This window comes from Grammomys surdaster, unplaced genomic scaffold, assembly GCF_004785775.1.
Source record: "Grammomys surdaster isolate TR1022 unplaced genomic scaffold, NIH_TR_1.0 126398, whole genome shotgun sequence".
Lineage (NCBI taxonomy): Eukaryota > Metazoa > Chordata > Mammalia > Rodentia > Muridae > Grammomys > Grammomys surdaster.
This window is the reverse complement of record NW_021621192.1, coordinates 4,885,828-4,908,865: the sequence shown is the minus strand read 5'-3', so window position 1 is coordinate 4,908,865 and position 23,038 is coordinate 4,885,828. Positions and strand designations below refer to the sequence as shown.

General features: G+C 34.5%; 1 protein-coding gene across 1 annotated transcript in view; it reads right to left on the bottom strand.

Annotated features, from left to right (window-relative positions):
* Positions 1-4,223: 4,223 nt before the first annotated feature.
* The window catches only part of Zpld1 (zona pellucida like domain containing 1), a 38,553-nt gene continuing 19,738 nt past the window's right edge, over positions 4,224-23,038 (bottom strand). Inside the window, exons 4-10 of the mRNA XM_028760328.1 lie at positions 22,455-22,527; positions 17,507-17,604; positions 16,002-16,082; positions 11,319-11,490; positions 10,100-10,208; positions 4,805-4,834; positions 4,224-4,399 (exon numbers count right to left, since the gene is read on the bottom strand). Of these exons, the coding sequence (XP_028616161.1) occupies positions 4,224-4,399; positions 4,805-4,834; positions 10,100-10,208; positions 11,319-11,490; positions 16,002-16,082; positions 17,507-17,604; positions 22,455-22,527 (739 nt within the window). The remainder of the gene's footprint in view (positions 4,400-4,804; positions 4,835-10,099; positions 10,209-11,318; positions 11,491-16,001; positions 16,083-17,506; positions 17,605-22,454; positions 22,528-23,038) is intronic.

Sequence of the window (23,038 nt, the reverse complement as noted above, 5' to 3'; positions counted from 1 at the left end):
GTTACTTGGAATTGCAGACCAATAGCGTTCACACAAAAGCTGTCAGGCAATACATTCTCACAAACATAAAAACATAGTGTTCTATCTGGTTTCCATTTACCCTGAACCTGTGCAAGAGGTGAGCTGCATCGTGTAGCATAAGGGTAACAGCTATCAACTATTCTTGTTCTGTCTCCTCTAGGAACTGGTTTGGTCTAACACATTGCTTCTCCTCCTTGTGTCCAGCCCTGTCGTGCTACATTTGTCCCCAGTTATGTCTGCTACTGTGTCTGATGTTCTTTATTGCCCTGACCTATGGCCACTACTAACATCATTTCTCTTTTCATACTAGGACCCTCAAAGCCACATAAAACAAACCCTGAGTTAATACTAGGCTATACATCCTCTATTCTATCTATCCTCATATCACAGGATAACAACATTTTTCACAACTCACCACTGCCCTCCTAACTTCTGGGATAGTCTTCGTCGCGTTTGATCCATATTATTCAGTAATTGTAAAATAGGATCCTTTGCTCATGATCCTTTATATGTAGATAATAAATAAATAGATATGTAGATAATAAATATTTCAAACTACCTTACATAACCATCAAATTTTCTGACATGTTTATGCATTCATTCCCTAATACCCTAGACTTAGTCGGAACTTTTGTTGCCAACTGATGTGATACATCTGATCAGTTCAGTACCTGACTAGAACAAAGAGCAAGAAGCAAACCTCCTTCCTTGCTGCCTTTCAAACTTTGACGTTGTTTTTATCTTGTCTTTAACTTGAAAGGGGGCGTTAGTTCTTCTTGGGTGCTTTCTGATTTCATCTGTACATAAGTTTCCCTGGAACTCACCTTCCCTACAGCAGGCCTTAGGCTTGTTCAGACTCTACAGTCCTGTGAGGCTATTCCTTTTTATGTATTATATTACTTTCCAAAAGATATAGATGGATAGATAGATAGATAGATAGATAGATAGATAGATAGATAGATGATAGATAGATAGATAGATAGATAGATAGATAGATAGATAGATAGATGATGGATAGATAGATGATGGATAGATAGATGATGGATAGCATTTTACTTTATATTTTGTATATAAACACTACTTGTGTGCATCATTATTTATTGCCTTTGTATGCTACAGATTTCACATAGAATTCTGAGAAATATTTCAACTTATCCATGCATTTCTTTTATTTAGTAACCAAGTCTTAAAGTTCTTTTCCCAGTTATAAAATGGTACTGTTTGTGTTAAAGGGCTCTCCAGTTGCAGATAATTGAACACTCTTGTTGTCAAAAGCAATATATCTATGGTCAGCTTCTTATTTTACTTATAAATATGGAATGATAGTATATGTTCAGGTTCTCCATTCTCTCATAATTTTATCCTGCCAAGTACTCTGAAAATTCAAAAATCTATACTCCATATATGTTGACAGCAGGTATTACCCTTGAACTTCTGCTGTTGTCTTGCTTCTGATGTTTCACTGCCTGAGGGTACACAGAGCAATGCGACAGGCTCCACCACCCCTCACCAAAAACCTTGGAGCAGTGATGTTCACTAAGCTAATTCCCTGTACTTAAGGATTCCGTGCCATGCCTAGTAAGACTGCATTCTCACTTAGACCTGAAAAGAAGTTCTCTTCATTACTGTTTCCTCCCATCTCTCCTTCTCAAAGTGGGAAAGATGATTTCAGAACCTGTCAGATCTGTAAGTACAACACAGAGGTCAAGGTCCTTTCTTTTTACTACACCCACCAAAGTATGAAAATCCACCTTAGGCAGAGCTCAAGTTTCAGGTAAAGGACCATAAATGAAGACCCCAAATCATCTCCATGGCTAAGAAGCTTAGTGTTGCTAGGACAGACTTCATCTGTCTACAGACAGCTCCCACCTTCCTTGCTGATGTTTACTTTAGAGCCATTCATTCTCTGCACTCCTGGAAAGAATAGGATACACAGAGCAGGAAGAAGAAATACGGTCTTAAATAAACAAGCTAGTATTTTCAAAATATTCATTTCAAATTATTTTTATTAATTTTGTACATGTCATCAGACCTTACCCCTGAAGCGCAAGAAAAAACAGTTTGAGGTATTAAAACTGAAAAGACATTTGCACATATTTGTAAGGTCTTCCTACTATAATAATCAAAAAATAATAGTAACTCAGAGTAACTAAAACAGAACCTACAGTTTGAGTATTCCGGGGCAAAGCTGAGTGAAGCAAACGTGCTTATAGCTTTGCTTCTCTTGCTCATGATAAAAGGGGAGCAAAAGGAAAGATGAGACTTGAGGTGTTTCTAAAATGGTATGTGTTGATTATTTCGTTCTGTGAAATGAAGTGTAGGGTTTGTTGATTATCCAGTTCCATGAAAGAAGTGTAGGACTTAAGAGACAAAAGTTGAAGCAATAACCATCCAAAGGCAAAGAATTCAAACAGACAACCCAGCCTCAGTGATCTCCTGCACTAGTCACAGAGCTTAAGCTTGAACTATTACTAACCCTAGGCATCTGAGATAGATTCGTCACAGTATTTCAGTACTGTCCATGTACACAGAGAATCATACGATCAGTTAATCATGTTACCACAGAAGGAGGGCAGAGTGAAAGGGGAGATTGACTTGTTAAGTGGCTTAATTTTTGTTTAATATTGAAGAAATTATCCAGGATTTCTTCCTTCAGATTCTATTTCGCTTCATGCCACCCACCTTGAAATAGAAGAGTTGAGGTAATTATATAGCTAATTATTGTAATATAAACACTTGCTCCTGAAATATTCAAGCAAATTGGAGAAAGGGTGGTCTTTTAACTTGGTGATTGATTTAATTATTATTTTAATTTGCAGTGCACATACTCCACTTGAAGCAAATCTAAAATTGCATATTGATTTACATATGGCATATTAAAATCTGTCCTGAATAATGGATCTCAGTGTCATGACATCAAATTTCTACAGTTAATACAACACTACCAGGAGCTGTACATACCAGACTTCGATATATGGCATATATGAGTTCTTTTACTTGTTCAGTTGTGGAAATAATTTGAACATATTTTTTTTTTGCTTTTGTGTTGAACATGACTTGTTTAAAAATTGGGTTAAGCATTATTCTTTTGCAAATCTGTTAAAGCATTGAATGCGCTCACCATTTAGTATAAGGTGAAGCTATTGCCCATTGTGTAGTGAGTATAGCATCTAGAAATGTGATGTCTTATAAAGAAAGCCCATTTGGACCATTCATTTCCTACTTTTCATAAAAAAAAGTTTAGGACAAAGGAACATCTTTTTCATGTTGGCTCCTAAAATGCTCTGCAAACAACACTTACTCTGTATTTCTTCTTTGCTCTAGGATAAAATGAATACTGGCCTGCTGGGAAACCCTAACGGGAGCATCATGTTTGTATCGCACTGACAATGTCTGCTTCTCATGGAATGACTTGTGAATAAGCAATAACCTTCCCACAGTGGCCTTGATACTACACATATGGAAGCTGGGTATTTAACTGCTAGGTGAGTTACCCTGTGATGTGGCCCCACATGAACCAGGATGAAGCTTCACAAAGGAATAATTTGCTAACACACAATGAATCCTTTGGACATCAAAAAACACTTTTACTATTTGTTATGTGAATAGATTTTTCCAAGCATATTTGTAGTTTTGTTTGGTGTTTTCTTTTTAAACAAATGTCATCAGAATTAAAAATCAATCCATGACACAGTAGGACAGTAGAAATAGTAGTTAACTCACAAATGTCCCTTTAAATGTAGTCTTATGCTGGAATTACCTGGAATTTAAAAAACAAAAGGTAACTTTCATTTTTTAGGACCAGATACACTAATTTAAAATCATTGTTTTGGTTTTTACTACTTAGAGAAAAATGAAACAATTCTTTTTTTTTCTCTTGTTAGATTGACCTCTTACACCAACAATCAGCAGAAATTACAAATGAAGTGAAAAATGACTGATCTTTTAAGGTCCGAGTCCTGAATATTTTTTTTATAGTCAATGTGCCCCTTGATGATAAGAAAATGGGGTTGACCACTTACATAGGTCATCAAAATACCATCAAAAGTCTTTCACTATGTTAATACTCATGAGCTACAACAAGAAATGTACCTAACCTAAAAAGTATCAAGTGTGGCTGTCATTGAACTCAGATGGACTGCTGACCACAGTCACACAGAGTGGTCAGTGACACCTTCCTTCTGGAGCAGGACCAGTAACTGTCACTCAAAGACAGGATTTCTCACACCATTCAATACCAAGCTGGTGGATCCCTTTCTGTGTAGAAGGGCCAGTGAGCACAAGAGGAGAGAGAAGCACATGACTCCCAGAATGACCATTCCTGATATCAGAGAGCTGGTGACAGCATTCAGCTGAAAGGGAGGCACACTCAAGGAACCTGTAAGAAGCACATACACTGTTATACAGTCTTAAAGATGCATTTTACTCACTGCCTTCCCACTTTGCTCCCACAGAATATCCCTCACCAGTATTTCACAGCAGCACACTGGAATATGATATAACTACAATTCAACCAAAGACCCAAAATATTGTATGGATCAGAAGCTTGATATTCCAAAAATAAAATAAAATAAAATAAAATAAAATAAAATGAAATGAAAGCTAAAGGTTTTATAAAAATTGACCAACACATCACATATGGGTTTGAAATTCTTCTGTGAACTGTTATTTAAAACTTAGCAAATTGAGGAAACTAGAACTCAGTATAGAGGCCAGCTACTGCTTCATAACAGACCACCAAAACATTTTGAAACATAGCATTTTTATTTGCTAATTATCTTACCAAGCTGTGAATTGTTGGTTGGAGTCTCATCTGAGGAGAGATAACAGAAAAACAGAAGTGAAACTGTCTGCACACACATTTGCTTTTGTGTGTTCCAACTCCATCAGTTTTAAACTCCATCCCTATCAACTTTCTTTACCAATCCCTCATCCGAGCTCCATGGAGTATTCATGAATGAAAGCCCATAAACCTTTCTGTTTTCCAATTTTCTACTCCTCCTGTCTGGGATTTCACCCTCAAGTCTACAAATACAATCGCAAAATATATTGTACTGTATTCTTTCCTGCCAACATTGTTTCATTATTTTCTCTCTGCCAGGTTAGTGAGGGCAGTAATTGTTAACAGCTATTACATTTTTTATGGGCCTATAACCTGCCATTTGTTATTCTGCTACAGAGAAATAGTCATTATTTAGTGTCACTCTGTTTTAAGTGCTGCCCATTTGCCTAACATAATCTCCAAAAACATCATTCTGAGATCCAAGAAGATAAATTCATACTTAATAACCAAGCAAAGGGACAAGTAGGCCCCTGCGCTTGAGTTGGAGTTCTCTTGGTACTTGCTAAGTGGAAGGTTGGGGCTGTTGACTTTCACTTTCCTTGGTGAACATCACAGCAGCAATGAGCACATATACTGAGTTTCCCCAATCCTATTGCCCAATTTGCAATCATGTTAAAATTAACCTTTGAGCCTGAAACCAGAGATAATGTGTACGTGTGTGCTTGTGATTGTTACTTAAATCATAAGATTTGCATAGTTGATTATTTATGGGTTAAACACTTTTTCTTTTTTACAATTAGTACATGTGTAACTATGTAACACCATTGAAACCATAAAGTGCTATCTCTTGTGTTGCCATATTTAAACCACATGTTAGCTGTGTGGCTTAGATATTATTGCTACACCCATTTTACAGGTGAGGAAATTTCAATCTGTCATTGCCTCTATCGCAAAGTAAACATATGTTAACATCATAATTCCAGCTCAGTCTTTTTTCTAAAATAACATAAATTGACAAAGTATGATAAATATTTTATAGTTGAAATATTAATCTTCATAAACACAATTATTTTATATACTTGCCTCCAGGGAATTATTTTTAAAATATCTGATTCTGTTTTCTTTCAGACACTTGATTCATATCCAAAAATAGTTCTGTTATCACATCCTGAAATACAGATTTCAAAGCTAACACGTCATTCACTCAGAGAACTCTTAACAATGTGCATGAGCATTCCTTTTGGGGATGCTTTACAATGTACATTGGTACTCATTCAGGGGATGTTTTACAATGCTCGCTCTATTAGGACAAAGAAATGACACACATGGGAACATCCTACCCCCACCTAACATCTCTATGTAAAATTATTTCCTTTCTCATGGAAATAAATGTGATGAATGGACTGCGATGATTCATCCAAAAGACTTCCATGTCCTGTTTATATATCCTTTCTGGGGTACATTTAATTCCTTTTAGATTGCTTTGAGTAAGTAGCTCCTTCCTATGAAGTGTCCAGAATGAAGCAGAGATGCTAAGCATAAAGTCCTCCAAAACACACACACACACACAAACACACACACACACATACACACACATACACAAACACACACACACATACACACACACAAACACACACACACATACACAAACACACACACACACACACACACACACCGCTCACTGTTCTCTTCATCTTGAAGCTAAAAAAATATCAAAACTTCTGCACTCTCATTAACACCATTACTGAAAAAGCAATATTCTGGATACCCCTAGGAACACTTTGCTATGAAAAAAAATTTGTGTTAGGAACAAACCCCTCAAACCAAATGGAAGCACTAGTTCCAGCTCCTAGAGTAGAGAAGATAAAAGCATTTTACCACTGTCAGATAGCTGTGTTCAAATCATGTATTGTTTGAAATTTCCTTTGAATAACAGTTTCTGGTAGAGATTTTGTTTCCTGTTTGTTGTTTTTGATAGTCTCTAATATATTGTGTTGCTGTAATAAAAATCACTGTGAAGCCCCAAAAAGGAGGCACATGCTTTCTAGGAGTGTTAAGTCACCACCCACGTCTGTGTTCCCTCCAGTCCTGTTGGTCTTGATATGTACATATGTGTCAAAAGCAAGGCATGGAGACTGAAGAAATTAGATATGTTTGAATACTAAACTCAGTGAGGTGTGCAAGGAATATTCAACTGTCAGAGGATTCATAGAGCAGAAGCAATAGTAGCAGTACCACAGCTGTGTAAGCCAGAAGTGGCATACACATTGCAATGACGAGTTTCTCCTCACACCCCATCAAAAGAAAAAAACTGTACTAAATGAAAATATGTAAACAGTACTCACTAGAAAATATATGCAGAATAAATGTTTCTCTTATCTCCAGCAAACCTAAAAAGTGTTTAATTACTTATTTTGCCTAATGAACCCTATATTTTACATTTAAGAAAGCACTAAACTTTTGAAATTTTCCATTATATAATGTGTGTTAATAGTCTAGCTCTGAACTCTACATTCCTTAAGGGACAACTTGGTGGGTTAATTTCTAGCAGAGTGCCCATCCTATGTAGACACTAAATAAGTATGCGCTTATGAATTATTAACTACCCCAAAACTTAATAATACTACTTGAACAAGAGTTCAACATTTGGGTTATTCATAGCAACTTATGTAAATAAAACAGTTAAGTGTTATAGTTTTCCAGAATTTGTATCAGAATTATTCACCACAGCCAATTGTCTACATCAGAAATATTGACATTTGAGAGCTTTTAGTAAGAACACTACAGAAACTTTAAGGATTTTACATTTAAAAATATATGGACATTCTTATAAATGAACTAACAAAAAGGGTAATGTTATTGGGCAAAAATAACCAAAACAGATTTGATTTCATTAAAAATCAAAATAAAAGAGGATTCCTAAGTTTTTTCAACTGAGAAATGACTTAAGCCAGAAATTTCACCAGCAAGGATTGGCTGGCTCACTTTGTAAATTGAGCAAAACATCCAAGGATCAGGACTTTGAAGCAGGTAAACCAAGCCTGAAATGGACTTCGCAATTGCACCTGGAGGGATAACTTTTAGAAGATTCAAGTAAAATCTTAGTGAGCCAAAGGAGAAAGGATAGCTCTAGTAATGAAGATGAGTATTAAGTTTACATGGGATTTGTCTGATTTTGGTGGCTTGGAAGATAGCACATCAATTAAGAGTCCTTGCTACTCTTCCCGAGTATCTGAGTTAGGTTCCCAGCACTTAAACCAGGAGGCTCAAAACAACCTGTGACTACAAAAATCTGATGTTCTCTTCTGGCCTCACACATACGTGTTACACGCAGAACGATTCTCACCCACAACATAAAAAGGGTTTTAAATGATGAGATACTTAAGAGAGCTAGGCATGGGGCAGGTGAAATCAAGAAACCTGGGTAGCTAGATTTAATAGGGTTTGAGGGTCTTAAATGTTTTCCTTTGAAAAGTATCTTCTAACAACATATTTAAGATTTATAATGTTTACATTTTGGGGATCTAGGTAAGAAAGAAACAAGGTTACTAATTTGTTAAACCATCTATCCATGATGGACACACAGCCTCTTTTAAAGTTCTTATTTAATAAGAAAATTACTGTATATATACTCCATAAATATAAAAAGAGTTTTGTTTTGCCTATCCTAAAGTGTTAATTATTGGAAATAAGACCTGTATTTCCTTCCCGTGTAATTCCATCAGCAAATTTTTATAACTAGATAAAAACTTGGGCCTTTAACAAACCCCAAAATATTCATCTTCAATCCATTCAGACAAATCCTCAGAGAGTGGAGGCTAAGTTTGAAATCTCACACTTAATAATCTTCTACATTATTTAAGGGTCCTATTGGCATCTTTTTCAATAATAGGATGCTTATACAAACACAAAGAAGTTAACAATTAACTCAATTTCAAGTATTTTTAAGATAAAAGTACTTTTTTACTTAATTATTTATGTATTTCAAGAAAAATTTTTTTCTATTAGATGGGTGACATTGGCAAAAAGGTAAAGAATTTAATTGAAAGATGATAACAGCTCTACAGCTAAAATAAAATTTAGAAAACTTTATTATCATATAAGCCAAACCAAAATTGTTCTTTTTATTTTTGAGGACATTTGCAACTACATTATAAAATAGCTTTAAACCTACCTTTAAAATCTCTACATACTAAACCGAAAGAATCATATATCCAGCAAAATGCAGTAACTAGTAGTCATGTGGCTTTTTAGAACAAAAGCTAGACCTGGAGTCAAGTGGGTCCAGCTTAAATTTCAGTGATGTTTACCACGTGTCTGTTTTATCCAATCAGTTCTGGAAGCGTCTATATTCATACAGATTTAAATCCATATCCTTTGTTGCATCTGTGTGATTTATGCATAGACATGTGTGAAAAAATACTTGTGTCTGTAAGAATCTACGTGTACTGGCAGGGTGTTCAGACACTCATACAAATGTGTGCTTGTGAATGTGTATCACTTGGTGGAGAAGGATGCAATGCAGTAAGTGATACTAAACCTGCTCAATTCAACAATATTTAATTACAATGTTAATGTTACAAAGGTCACAAAAGAAAGTCATGTTTCTTAGGCAGTAGGTTAAGAAAGGGTTTACAGAACACGGAAAGTGTAACTTTAGAAAAAAATGTTACTTTTTAAAAAGATATTCTTTTTATTTAGAAGTGTGTGTGTGTGTACATGTACACATGTGTGCACAAGTGAGTGTTTGTGCCAGTGAAGGCTAGAGGTTTCAGACCTCCTGGATCTGCAGTTACAGGACATTGTGAAAAGCCACCTGTATGGGAATTGAAAAGCAAACATGGATCCTCTGCAAGAGCAGCAAGTGTTTGCAACTGGGGAGACATCTCTTCAGCATCAAGGAATCTATCTTACTGGAACAATTTTTACTTCTGTGTGACTGCCTGGTCTCTGACAGTGCCTCTTCCTGGTCCAGTTTCATGCAAAGATAGATAACAAGGGAACCAGTAGACACAGACCTTAAAGGTGTGCTACAATGGGGAGAGAATAGGCAGCAAATGTAAACTGGAACTACAGGGGTCATGGAACATTTGCTGTGTGTATGTGTGTGTGTTAATGTATAAAACAAAGAAATATATAGAAGACAACACTACCTCTTGTATAAACACTGGGTAATTGTTTACTAGTCTCAGTACTAAGTAGTGCTCTTTAGAAACATGGAATTCTCCTTAGAGGCCAAGTAGCCCGCCATTTTTGCCTCCCTCTCTGACTACATACAAAAGGAGGGGTCCTTACCGCTCCGGGTGATGATTGGTCCAGCAGACAGGACCGCATTTCCTGAAATGCTCTGTGGGGCCCAAGTTGTCCAGCTCTGGGCATCTCTCCTTTTTCTGTTGCCACAAATCTGAGGTGTTAATGAAAACAAATGAAATTCCACCCCAGCATAAAATTGTTTCTTTATGGCCATTTGGAAAGCAGATTCTTTTGGAAGACATACCACATGTTTAATTTTATTCATTTCCTTCTGTGCATTTATTTAATTACTTTGCACATAAATACTACAGTGCTTCTTCTCCTAGCTTGGACCACATTTCTTATTTCCTCCCCGCTGTAATTGTGCACTGCCTCATTAGTTTACATAGCTCAACAGCTCTCCTGGAAACGAGCTGTGTTTATCAAACTCTGCCACTTTTATTTCTCTCAAGCCTTTAATAAATTCTTCCCTAAAATGTTGGTCAGCACAGATCCAAAATAATCTGGACTCTGCTTTTGCCTCCATCTGATCCAGTGAGTTAAGACCAAAGGAATCAATGAGTAGAAGAAATAGCTTCATATTTACACATATATTGGGGATAAATATAATAAGTAAAGCTAATTTAAATGTGAAAAACTACTTATGTTTGTTCTCTGGTTAATATTAATATAATTCTAGGGAACCTGTCTAAATAAAAGTTCTGAATTTCTACAGTTTGATGGTGGCTGCATTCCACTTGATCCAGATCTTTTAGAGACTTTAGCTTTTGATTGAAAGTATTCCTGAACCATCTGGGACTAATCTATCTTCTAGAACCAGCCCAACCCTCCTCATGTTTCCCTCCACCTTCTTCCCCTCCTACCCGGTTACCTGGCATCTTTGGTATGGACTGTCTCACACTTGATCTTTGCCCTGCTGGAAGTTCATCCATCCTCAAAATCACTAGCCAAGTCATCTCCTCTTTCTAGCCCACCAATTGTCCTCTACTTTCTCAAAGGACAATCAGTCCACTTATTACAACTCACGTACCCATCTGCCTTTGCTAATATTGCTTTTGTTTTGTTTTTCGACCATTCTTTCATGATCCTAATCCAAATCCATGATAGCTTCGTCACTTGGCACAAAATAAACAACAGATAAATCCTTACTGAATGAATAATCAACTCATAGTTCACCCTGACCTATGACTTTCCTGAGATCTAATAGTCTTTCAGCTTAGATTAACTCAGTGACTTAAAGTAAAATTGCTTATAGACATACTGGCATGAGGAGAGGACAGTCATCGGCTCTGCAGAGTTTCGTGAGGCAGTGCAGGAAGACAGTGGACATTTTTTGATTCTTGTGTTTCACGAAACGGAAGACTTCAAAAGAAAACCGGCCCCGCTGGCTTCTGCCATTTTCGATGACAGTGGTCTGAGGATCCTTGTCACAGCTACATTTTAGGGGATCAGAAAACAGGGCATCATTGGAAAGTACCAACCACATGGGACTTGTGGATTAATTCGCATGGCACGAAGGGCACCCTCATTACGTTATAAGCTAGAAAAATGCTTTGTCCGAGATAATGGGAAGGGCACAAACAAATCATGTAGTTATGACGACTGTAAATAGATCGTAAAATGTAAACAGAGCTGTGTCTGACCACAGGGTAATGTCAAGTTTAGGAGCGCCATATTATTCCAGGATTCACAGGTCCAAATAATGTAAAATAAACATCATGAAACCACCCTCCCATCTCCACACCACACTCACATGTAAACCTTATTGAAAAAATATTATACATATTTTGTATTCTCGCAGGATATTTGAAAATAAGGATATATTCATATAAGAAAATGTTATTTTAGTGCATTTTACATAAACCATGTTTTTATTGTTAGTACTTCACTCTACAGATCCCCGTCATCATTTTTAAACAATAGTAGAATATTCCAGTGTACACAAAAGCTAGAATTTATTTAGTCAAGTCCTTATTTATAAGTACAATTGATCTCTTTGATCATTCATCATAATAAAAGACTAATGAATATTAAACCTGTACAAAATATTATACATATCTCTAAGATAATTTAATATATTTGCCACATTGCCTTCTATGAATGTTGTTTCATTTGGAGATGTATATATATAAATATATAATATTATTGGATTGTTTTCTGCTTGATTGACAGTAATAAGGAAATATTCCCATATAATTTTAATGTATACTGTTCATAATATAAATGAGTTTATCTATCTTTTCATATACACTGTAAACTGTACTTCCTTTGCCAAATTCAACCATGGCCTTCCCCTTTCTGATTCATATAAGATTTTCATGTAATAGGGGGGATGGTTCCTGATTTGCAAGTTGTTATTCCAAAGTTTTAGAAGTATTTTATATATTTTATTCCACAACTTCTATAGCTGAATTTTATGTATTTTAAATTAATAATCAATTTGGAGTTTACTATGCTGCATTGAGTAAAGAACTGACAGTTTTCTTAGAATTATTCATTGTTCAGATATTTTTCTTTTAAATCTCTGTACATCCCCTCTCATTTGGAGCACTGTACTACACTGAAATCTCTTGTTCTGAGATCTACTTCTAAGCTTACCACTCAGTACTGTGTCTAGCAAGCCACCATATCCTTGCTAACATTAGAACTATTTCTGTGAGATCTAATGGACCACACTCTCTGCACATTAATCCTCACCTCACATTTTGCATTTTCTAAGTATCAGTCAGACATTTTTCTTTACCACATTAGTTTGTGAATTTTTTCAAATAATCTTTCCCCCAAAGTATTTAAAATTCTTAGTGTATTTCCTTTTTAAGCCAAGTGGTAGCTTTGCATTTTAAGAACATCCAAGTTACAAAGACATTTTGTTTTATGATATTATCATAATCACTCTCTCCTTCAGCATATATATCATTATTATTCATGTGTATCTACTTGTGTATATGTATATGTGCTTGTGTGTGTGCATGTGTGTGTAAGTACATATGTGGGTGTGTGCATGTGTTAATGAGTGTGTATGTGCTTGTGTGTGCATGCATGTGTGTATAAGTGTGTGTGTGTGTGTGTGTGTGTGTGTGTGTGTAAGTGTGACTGTCCATGTGTTTGTGTATTCGTGTGTGTTTATGAATGTACATGCCCACAGAGTTCAGAGTTTGGGATCAGGTGCCTTTCACAATCACAGTCCAACTTATTGTTTGAGACATATTCTAATTTACTGATCTCAGTTAAGTTTCCTAAGGGAGACAGTCTCCAGCTTTTATTGCAATCTTGACTATGTCTTTCTCAGTTTTTTCTAGTTTCTACTTTAGGAAACATTAAATTTTACCTAGCATATGTTTTCAGTAACTGAACATTATGATATTTTTTCAGTTTAGGAAAGTATTCTTAAATTTTATTTTTAAACAATGTTCTATTATTTTAGGTTATTAAGGAGGGATTTCATAGTCATATAATTTATATATTTTATATAGTATGTACACATACACAATGAAGATAGATATACATAAATACGTATTTTAATCCACTTACCTACATTTTTGTCTGTCATTTCTACATCAGTCTCCTCTTTTTTGTCTTTATTGTCGTTTCTTTTTATTTACATTCATTATTTTTGTCTTCCATGATCTGTGTTCTATTGCTGTGTGGCTCTATTCATGTAAATATATTCTAGTCACATCTATTTCTACCTAAAATCTGTCCAGTTCCCCTTTCCCACCTTCATTGCTTTTCTTTTTTTTTTTTTATTTTTACTTTCCTGGATTCTAACAATTTGCTCATTGCTACTGAAGTTTCCTTTTAATAATTTTAAAATTAATATTGAGATGCTCAGTTACAAATGTCTTCTATTCTATAATATTTCATTGAGGTGAATTTATACTTAAAAATATTTTCTGCCATTTTCAATATATTTTTCTTTATTATTTCTTTGCAACATCGCAAAGAAATTATTTCTTTGTTATGGTTTCTGTCTTAAGTATTGGGACTTAACTGGACTTGTTACTTCCAGAGGCTCCTAAAGCAAAGTAGAATGCTAAAGACCTTCTTCATAGTTTCTCCAGATAAAGGTCTCCATGCTTCTGTTTTAAAGTGATGGAAGAAGTGTTCAGCTGCACTGCAATGCTATACCTGAATTTTCTCTAGCCTGCTGAGCTTTAAGAAATTCAGAGAATTCATTGACTCTCCTGGACTCCTACAGTAGGCAAGGACATTCACAGGTGAGTCTTTTACCTTGATAATGAGTTCCTTCCCTTCTATTTAATAAGATCTACCACTGTGGAGTCTCCAGGAACAGTCTCCAACATCGTTTCTGATGTTCCCCAGCTCTGGCAACTGTTGGACCTCAGCCCTGCTGCCAGCATCTCCAATTCAGAGGAGACTTTTTCTAGCCACATTCCTTAGAGTCGCTTCTATAATTTGCCATCAGCAGCAACCCTCTTTTACCCTCTAAAACTTCCAATAAGAAACCTGAAATAATTCGGAAGTTGACACAGCACTTATCCCATAAGTCTCACGATCACATTCCATATGATTCATTTATGATGGTTATAGAAATGTTGGTAAACAAATGACAAATCAAAATGATACATAATCTTTCTACTTCTAAGTACCCCCAGTGAACCATTTGGCTTATAGTGACTTTTTTTTTTAATAGCAGCTTTTTATATGAGTCTTACTATATACAAAATTATGTCACTTCTTAAGCTTTACTTCTAAATATACTTAAATTTTTAATTTTCAGGAATGAAAATATCAAGGATGAAAGTGCAAAATTATTTAATTATTATTAAATTATGAAATTAATTTCCATTTAATAATTTAAATAATTTAATTAATTATTTAATTAATTTCCATTAAAATTATTAAATTAATTTCCATTTAATAACTCACCACATGATAGCTGCACCAGTGTGAATTCCTGACTGACTGGTTTTCTGTCATTCACTGGGTCAATTTTTTTATTGCTGTGTATGCAGTTTACTCCTGTGTTTTACAGTTTTACTAAAACTGATAGACTACAATATCATAAATACTGAAAAATACACTTCTAAATTTGGAAGGGTCAGATCAAACAGCATGAATTCCTTTAGGCCTTTTCTCATATACACTGACACTTTTTTTTCTCCAAAACTTAGCTGAGAGTAACATTTCCAGCAATCTAATATATTAAAAGTGGTAGTTTGGACATATCCTCTGAGCACCATCTTAACCTTGATTAGCCAAGAAAGTACATTCTTTGGTTTCCCATTATGCTTCACCCATCATGTGTCAATAACCGCAATGATCTGAGCCAAGTGCACTTCACAAGTGTGATTAGAAGACATTGCTTATCTCTCAAGTCTGTTCTGCTGTCAGATAAAAATGCTGAAAGGGAGCTGCAATGATTGAATGGCTTTATGATCAATGTCTCCTTTCCCTAGACATAGATTGCATTCACTCTATCACTGTCTATTGGGGAATCAAGTTGAAGTTATTGGCTCTGGTTTAAAAAAAAAAAGAAGTAGCAGCAGGCTATATTATATTTTCATATTAAACACTGATAAATGAACAAAAGTGCTCTTGGATCTAAATTTCCCGACCATTACTTTAGTTTTACTGTCCTTTTTGACATATGATAAGACGGTATAGCTGCCAATAAACAATACCATCCTGTTGCTCTCTTTTATTGAGAATGATAACCTTATGCTCTTCAGTACATAAGGTAGTGAAATATCCTGTCTCTCTTAAACATGAATAAAACATTGTTAGTAGATCTAAATTAGTTACAATTCTCATTCTACAACCGAGTTATTAACATGTTGTATTTTTAACTTCTGTACTGCAGTCTAAAAGTTCAAATTGTAAAAGTTTAAAGTGCTGCATAAATTGTTTGTCTGACCTATATATCACATCTTAATTATCTATAATGGGGTCTTTGGTTTTGGAACAAGACTTAGACACCTACCTAAGGAAGAGATCATACCGAGTATCATCATTTGGATTCCCAGATGGGGTTGTGTAGCAATAATCCATCAATACATTCCATCTGCAGAGAGAAACAAACATGATCTGGTGTCAGAGTCCTCACAGAGTGTTGGTAATCAATTCAAGGAAATTATTAGCCAACTTCTTAACATTTGGGTTATATTTCAATATTTGCTATTTACAAAAGTTTCTTCTTTATCAAACATTTCTCTAAGAATTATGTATTTAGAATTTTGCAACAATTGTCAATTAGAATGGAGATGAATGTCCCAAATAACAGGAGATAAGGCAGGTGGATGGTCGCATAGCCTGAAGCAAATTGCACTACCTAGATGTTTCAGTATGAATCGTACTGTTTAAAGAAGTTACACTAAATGCCATAAAAATATAGTCATACAATGACATAGACAATGTGTTTGGTATATGAATTGACTCAGTAGGGATAGGACTGTGATTTCCTGATAGCATTTAATTAGTAGAAGTCATGAGGATACTTAACTTTCTTCCACAGAGTTATATTAGAGTAAGATTCATGTCTTTCGTCATCCCAGTGCTTTGCATTACGTGTGTGTGTGTGTGTGTGTGTGTGTGTGTGTACACCACCACAGGAAATAAGTGTCAATAATATGAAAGGAAATTCCTCCATTTGGTAAAATGATTTTAAACAGTTGAATAATGCTTAATAAGCCACAGTTTGAGGGATGAGGAGAATGTGAATTGACATCCCACTTCTATAGTATACAAATCTCCTAGAGAGCCCCAAATTTAAAACATAGTCTACACACCACAATAAACCATCATCGGTTACATAATTTTAAAGGACTGAATCAGATCTTCAGCATTTAAGTTCTCATATAGGGGTCTGGTTTTTGTTGGTTTTTTTTGGGGGGGTAGTTTTTTGCTTTGGTTTGTTGTTGTCGTTGTTGTTCTTATTTTAAACAATGTCATGATAGGATCCCTTTCAGTTGTGAGGATTTTTATTTTTTGAGGGTTTTTTTTTCTCAGAAGGTTGAAGTGAATGTTCTAGACAGAATAAAAAATAATGTCGGTTTTTATTTATTTATAGAGTTCTTTCTGAAAATTGTTTTATATAATTTTAGTACAGATTCTTACTATGACAGTTATTTTATGAATTTTAAATACACAGAGTCAATAAAAAAATCACAGCTGTATCAAATGATATTGGACTAGTTATCTTTCTGATGAATAAATATAGAACATTATGGCATCGCAGAAGATCTCCACATGGTCTCGTTCAGTCACTCCTCCAGTTTCTTTATGGGCAGCCTGGTTATTTCCCAATTAATGACATAAAGTGAGTAGCACTCCCTTAGCCCTTATAATTTTTTGTTTATTTTTATTAGTATGACTTAATGGTGTGGCAATGACCATATATTTCATGTAAGACTTCAGAACGAATAAGCTAACACTATGACTGCGGAGAGCTAAGTAATGTAGCTAATCAAGGTAAGGGTGCACAATTACCTGCCATCCAGATTAGTAGCTTGCACAGCTGCAAACACTTTGGTTTTCAAGGGTAATCCTATACTCGGGATAATTAATTGCTCTCTGTAGGTTGAATCCTAATGATGAAATAATAAATAATCCACATGTTATTACCCTTCTATCAATAAAAAAGTTAATACTTAAAACTGTTAGGAGAAACAAAGATCGTTCAAATCAACATATATTTACATAATTGACTCCAAAGGGATTTATTTTGCCCTTATATTGGCAAAAATGCTCAAAACACAGATGAATACAAAAGGTTGATTTTGGTGCATATATTGTTTTGTTTACATGATTTAATCACATATGATGGTTAATGTTTAGTACATCTAAATTATATTAAGTAGTTAATGGTTAGTGTTAGTTTGTTTAGTATTCAACTCCCAATATTGTGTTGATTTAAATTAGGACTCCATTTACCTTTATTAGTCTCTAATTTAAGTTTTCTTTAATTAAATGTGCTTCAACTGAAGCCTTTCACTGTTGGAGTGCCAGGTGCTCACATTGTGTAAGCTCTCATGTATCTAGAATCACGTCTCATCTTATAATCAAAAATTACCAGAATTTAACTTAAAGCCCGAGGTGGGGGGGGGGGGAAAGAGAGACAGAGGAGAGACCAAAATAATCTCTGAGTTGTCAACATTTCTGCAATAAAAGACTTGTTCAAAATTTCCTTTTCCTTAAAAATTTTAGAGCAATTCTCAATTATTTATACCTATCAGCCCCCCACATTGAAGTAAAATAGCAAAGTAGAAATTCAAAAGTTGTATCTATAAGTTGATAATCAAGAGAAATAAAGAAAAATATAAAATGTCAAAGGAAAAATTTCTCAAAATCTAAGTTGTTAAATCATTTTAACTTTCAAAAATTGGTTTTCCAAAAATTAATAACTCAAAATATTTCCTGCTTTTCAGAAACCTCATTTTTACCATTCAGTGTGAAATTTTAGTCACCAAAGGATATGGAGCATATCGTATTTATTTGGTTGGACAAAAGCAGCGTATTAGAATTTTTTACATTATAACAGTAGGGTTTGGATATGTGACATTTGAAAGAATTGCATCCAGGAGGGACATTCCGTTTTTGAGACAGACAGATAAACAAGAGTCTGCATGCCACAATTGGTGAAATGTAAGCCTCTGTATTTCTCACTTTTCTCTACACTTTTGTGATAAATAGTGACGGTTCCTATATCCACAGCAGAGAGCTAGTGTCTCTGTTCACAATGTTTCTGGATTTCTTTTTGAATGTCTTCAAGAAAATTTCAGTTCATTACCCATCTTATATTTGCATTAATACTGTCCCAAAGAAGGCTGACTTTCTTCACAAGAAATAAGCTCATAAAACATTTGCAAATGACATATATCCCTTTGTGGTTTGGTCATGAGTCATCAGATTTCTCTCATCACTGTCCTGCATGGCCCTATTTATTCACCCACTCATCAAACACTAATACTTAGGTACCGTTCAAATATAAAAGGCATCTTGCTTTCTATTTTACAAGGAAATAAAACAGTTACTTTTTTATTACACAAAGAGAAGGCCACATTTCAGACAAAATAAATCGAATTCATAGAAACTTTCATCTTCAATAAAAGTTACTTTTTTTGTAAATATACCTTTCGTAAGCACATGGACTATGTCCTGTTATACATAAACATGACAGAAGGAAGAAAGCTGTATCCAGACAGTATGTAGCTGTATCTGTCCTAACATCTAACCAGAGAAAAGAGTTCAGCATTAGGCATGTAAAATAAGTTGTAACTATTTATATATACTTCTCTGGAAGAAGTATGACTCCTAATGGATATAAATGACATTAAAATTTAAATACTACAATACAATTATATTTGAGTGACTAAATAGTATTATCCCAAATAAATAATAAATGTGGTTTGGAATTAATTAATGAAAGTATGCCAACATTTACTTTTCTAATATAAATTTGTAATTTTAAATGCATTGTTATATAGCAAAATAATATGATGTTAAACTGGTTTGGTACAATGATATTTATGCATGAACACACCTAATGATACATGTCCTTCTATGATTTTTAAGATTCTTAGGACATACGCTAAGACAGGTGAATTAAACATAATGTTCACCCTTACCTAACAGAAATGTGTCTATACTGGTTCATTTTTTAACTAATAAACCATACTAGTAAAATATATAATAAGAGAGGAAAAATGTTTACAGAGATGTGTTGGAATATTCTCTCTATTTTTTAGTCAAATTGTCTATAAAGCTAAATTTGCTCTAAAAATAGTAAATCTGTTAACTTTAAAGAAAATTTAAAACCTTGTCTATGGAGAGGGCTCAGTGGTTCAAAGTCTTACTGCACATCATGAGAAAATGGATTTATCCCCTCCAAAGACACATAAATGTCAGGTAAACATGATAGCAGAACTGTCATTTTAGCATCCAAGAAGCACAAATAAGGGATCCCTTGAGCAAGCTAGCTAACCAGACTAGCCCTATTGATAAGCTCTGAGTGTAACTGAAAGACCTTGATTTAGTAAATAAAGCAGGAAAAAGAATGAGGCAGGACTAACTATTGACAATTTGACACTAACTTAGTTAATCTCCACATTAACTTCTACACACACATATGCATCACAAATGCACAGGCATACACCACACACAGAGACACAGAAAAGAAAATAAAACATATTTTTTAGAAATGATTTAATTTTAAAATGTAATTGGTAAGGAATTACTTAGTTTAATTTTATTTAATTCAATAATTAATATTTTAGTGACATTAATGATCAAAACTCAACTTTTGACCCTTTTTTATTTAGAGTATGATAAAAGTGATTACCTTCTACTGTAGAATCAAAATATGAAGATTATTAGTATATATATATATATATATATATATATATATATATATATATATATATAATTTATTTTTTTCAAATTGTAATTTATACTCATTCACACAGGGACTATAAACACAAAAAGGCAGGACATGGGGAAGGGGATGACACTGGAGTGTGGGTGTTCAGGGGGAATACAGATATTTTTCAGAACAGGGTATCGGCTGGGTGAGGGTTCAGGGGACAGGTCACTATGACTCTACCTATGATTGATTCACTTGTCCTTATCTAAGTTGGTAATATCTGCCAAGGCTACCTAATCACAAGGTCTATGACTACTCAGGCTGGTAAATTGTCACAAAAACTGCCTGTTTACAATAGCTTTTAGCCATCTGTTTCAGTGTTATCCACAGAGACCCAAGACTTGGTGTTAGTATACATGTATGACAGGCCTATTGCTGATTTTAGGCCGATTATTAGTTTTTAATAATAAGTTTTTATAATAATAAAATAAGTTTTAATAATAAGTTTTTATAAGCTTTTATTTGGCATCAACAAGAACTCTGTAGTAATAGGCCTGGGCCACAAGACTGTCACAGTATTTCCAGTAATAAAGATATTTTAAAAGGAAGATTCTCCTCTCTCAAATGTTTGATTTTCTGCCGTTCCAGTAGGGAGAAGAAACAGTTTAACTTCACAGAAAATAAAGATACCATCTAGTGGTATATGGATTTTGATTGGTTGGTTGGTTGGTTGGTTGGTTGGTTGGTTGGTTGGTTTTCCAAGACAGAGTTTCTCTCTGGCTGACCTGGATTCACTTTGTAGATCAGGCTGGCCTCAAACTCAAAGATCTGCCTACCCCTGCCTCCCTGTGCTGGGATTAAAGGCGTGCAGCACCATGCCTGACTCATATGAATGTATTTTTTCACTATGTTAATAAAGGAAATCCTCATTTCTATCTCACTTAGGACTGATGACTCTAACATGAGCACCATTAATTCTTCCTCAGAGAATTTATACACAGAACTCATCAGAGAAAATCCTGCAATTTAAGGCTACTTTTCTAAATATTGAACACAAAAATTATAGGTAGATGGTTACCTTTTGAATAAAATGTCTGTACATAGTTGCTAAATATATAGAAGCAAGTTGATTTTCAGGAAAAAGTTTACAAATGACAAAAAGGCAATCTTGAGTACCACACATTTTAATGTGTTGTTTAGAACTCTGTGGTGTCAAACTACAAACTTATAAACAAGATTTTTTAAATGCCTTTGCAAAATGTCCTACTACAATATTTATAGCTCATTATATTCAATGGATAAAGCGCTGACTTTTAAATCAGTTGCATGAATTATAACTCAGTGCCATGATGACATGAATAATAATGCAAAAATCAGATTCATAATTTACAAAAATGTTGGTTGATAGATTGAAAAATTGATATTTAAATCAGGCATTTAAAATGTATGAATAAAAATTTTAATCAACATGAAAATATCATTTGGTGGATTAATGTTACACTTATAAATAGAAACCCATGTATTTTTCACGTGTTGCTGCCACTCTCGATATTTACATGACAAAAGTTCAGACAATGCTATGTCATCAGTACAAATTATTTCAGATGTGACAGAAACTGTCATCAGCCAGAAACCATGTTCAAAATATTAACACATTCATCACCAATGATGCCTGTAAGAGATGTATCATTTGAACTGTGTATATCTTTGTCTCTTACAAGCACTTTATTCCCCCAAACACACACACAGAGAGAGAGAGAGAGAGAGAGAGAGAGAGAGAGAGAGAGAGAGAGAGAGAGAGAGAGAGAGGTGCAAGATAGATTTTTGGAGTAACTATTACAGAATCATATTTATGGTATGGAATTTCAATCATTTATCAACTTTTAGAAAATTTAATGGCGCTTACAGCAACCTTTATAACTAAGATATATGAAAATGAAAGCAAGATGGATAAATGTTACCAAACTGTCGCAGGGATAATATGACTTTCAGTAGGTTTTTATAGAAACGCCATTCACATAAATGACTCCTCACAACAGTGAAAGGGAAAATAGCATCTTTCGCCCATCAGCTTACATTATAAAGGAGCAAGTTCAAAGTGCTGACAAATGTCCCGTTGTTCTCTCTCACAGAAATAGCAGCTGAGGACCTAAAACCGACATCAAAGAGGGGAAACAGGAATGAGATTTTAAATTAAAAGTTTTATTTATACCCAGATGTTAGGCTTTAAACAATGAACTGTTGAGTTAACTTGACATACTTTTAACTAGGTCTGCAATAGGTATGGAGTTTAAATCACCAGTATGGCAAGTTATCAAAAAGCAAGGGAAATCAAATAAAGATAGACTGTCATTTATGATCCCTTTTATTGATAAAATCATCTTTTTATTTGGCATTACATATGTAAGAAATTTTTCAGGAAAACTAATTTCCTAAGATCTTAAATTTGAGGTAAATAGAATTTCATCCATTTTACAAGTTCTATGAAGTCAGAGAGTTGCTCAACTTTGTTCATACTAGAACAAACAGTATATGATTAAATAATAGAGGTTTAATAAACATTGATTAAATAAATGAACAGATTCCTTAGATATGCCAGGTGAGGATAGAATGAAGAATGGTTCTTCCTACATCTTTATCCTTGAGGCCTTTCCACACTT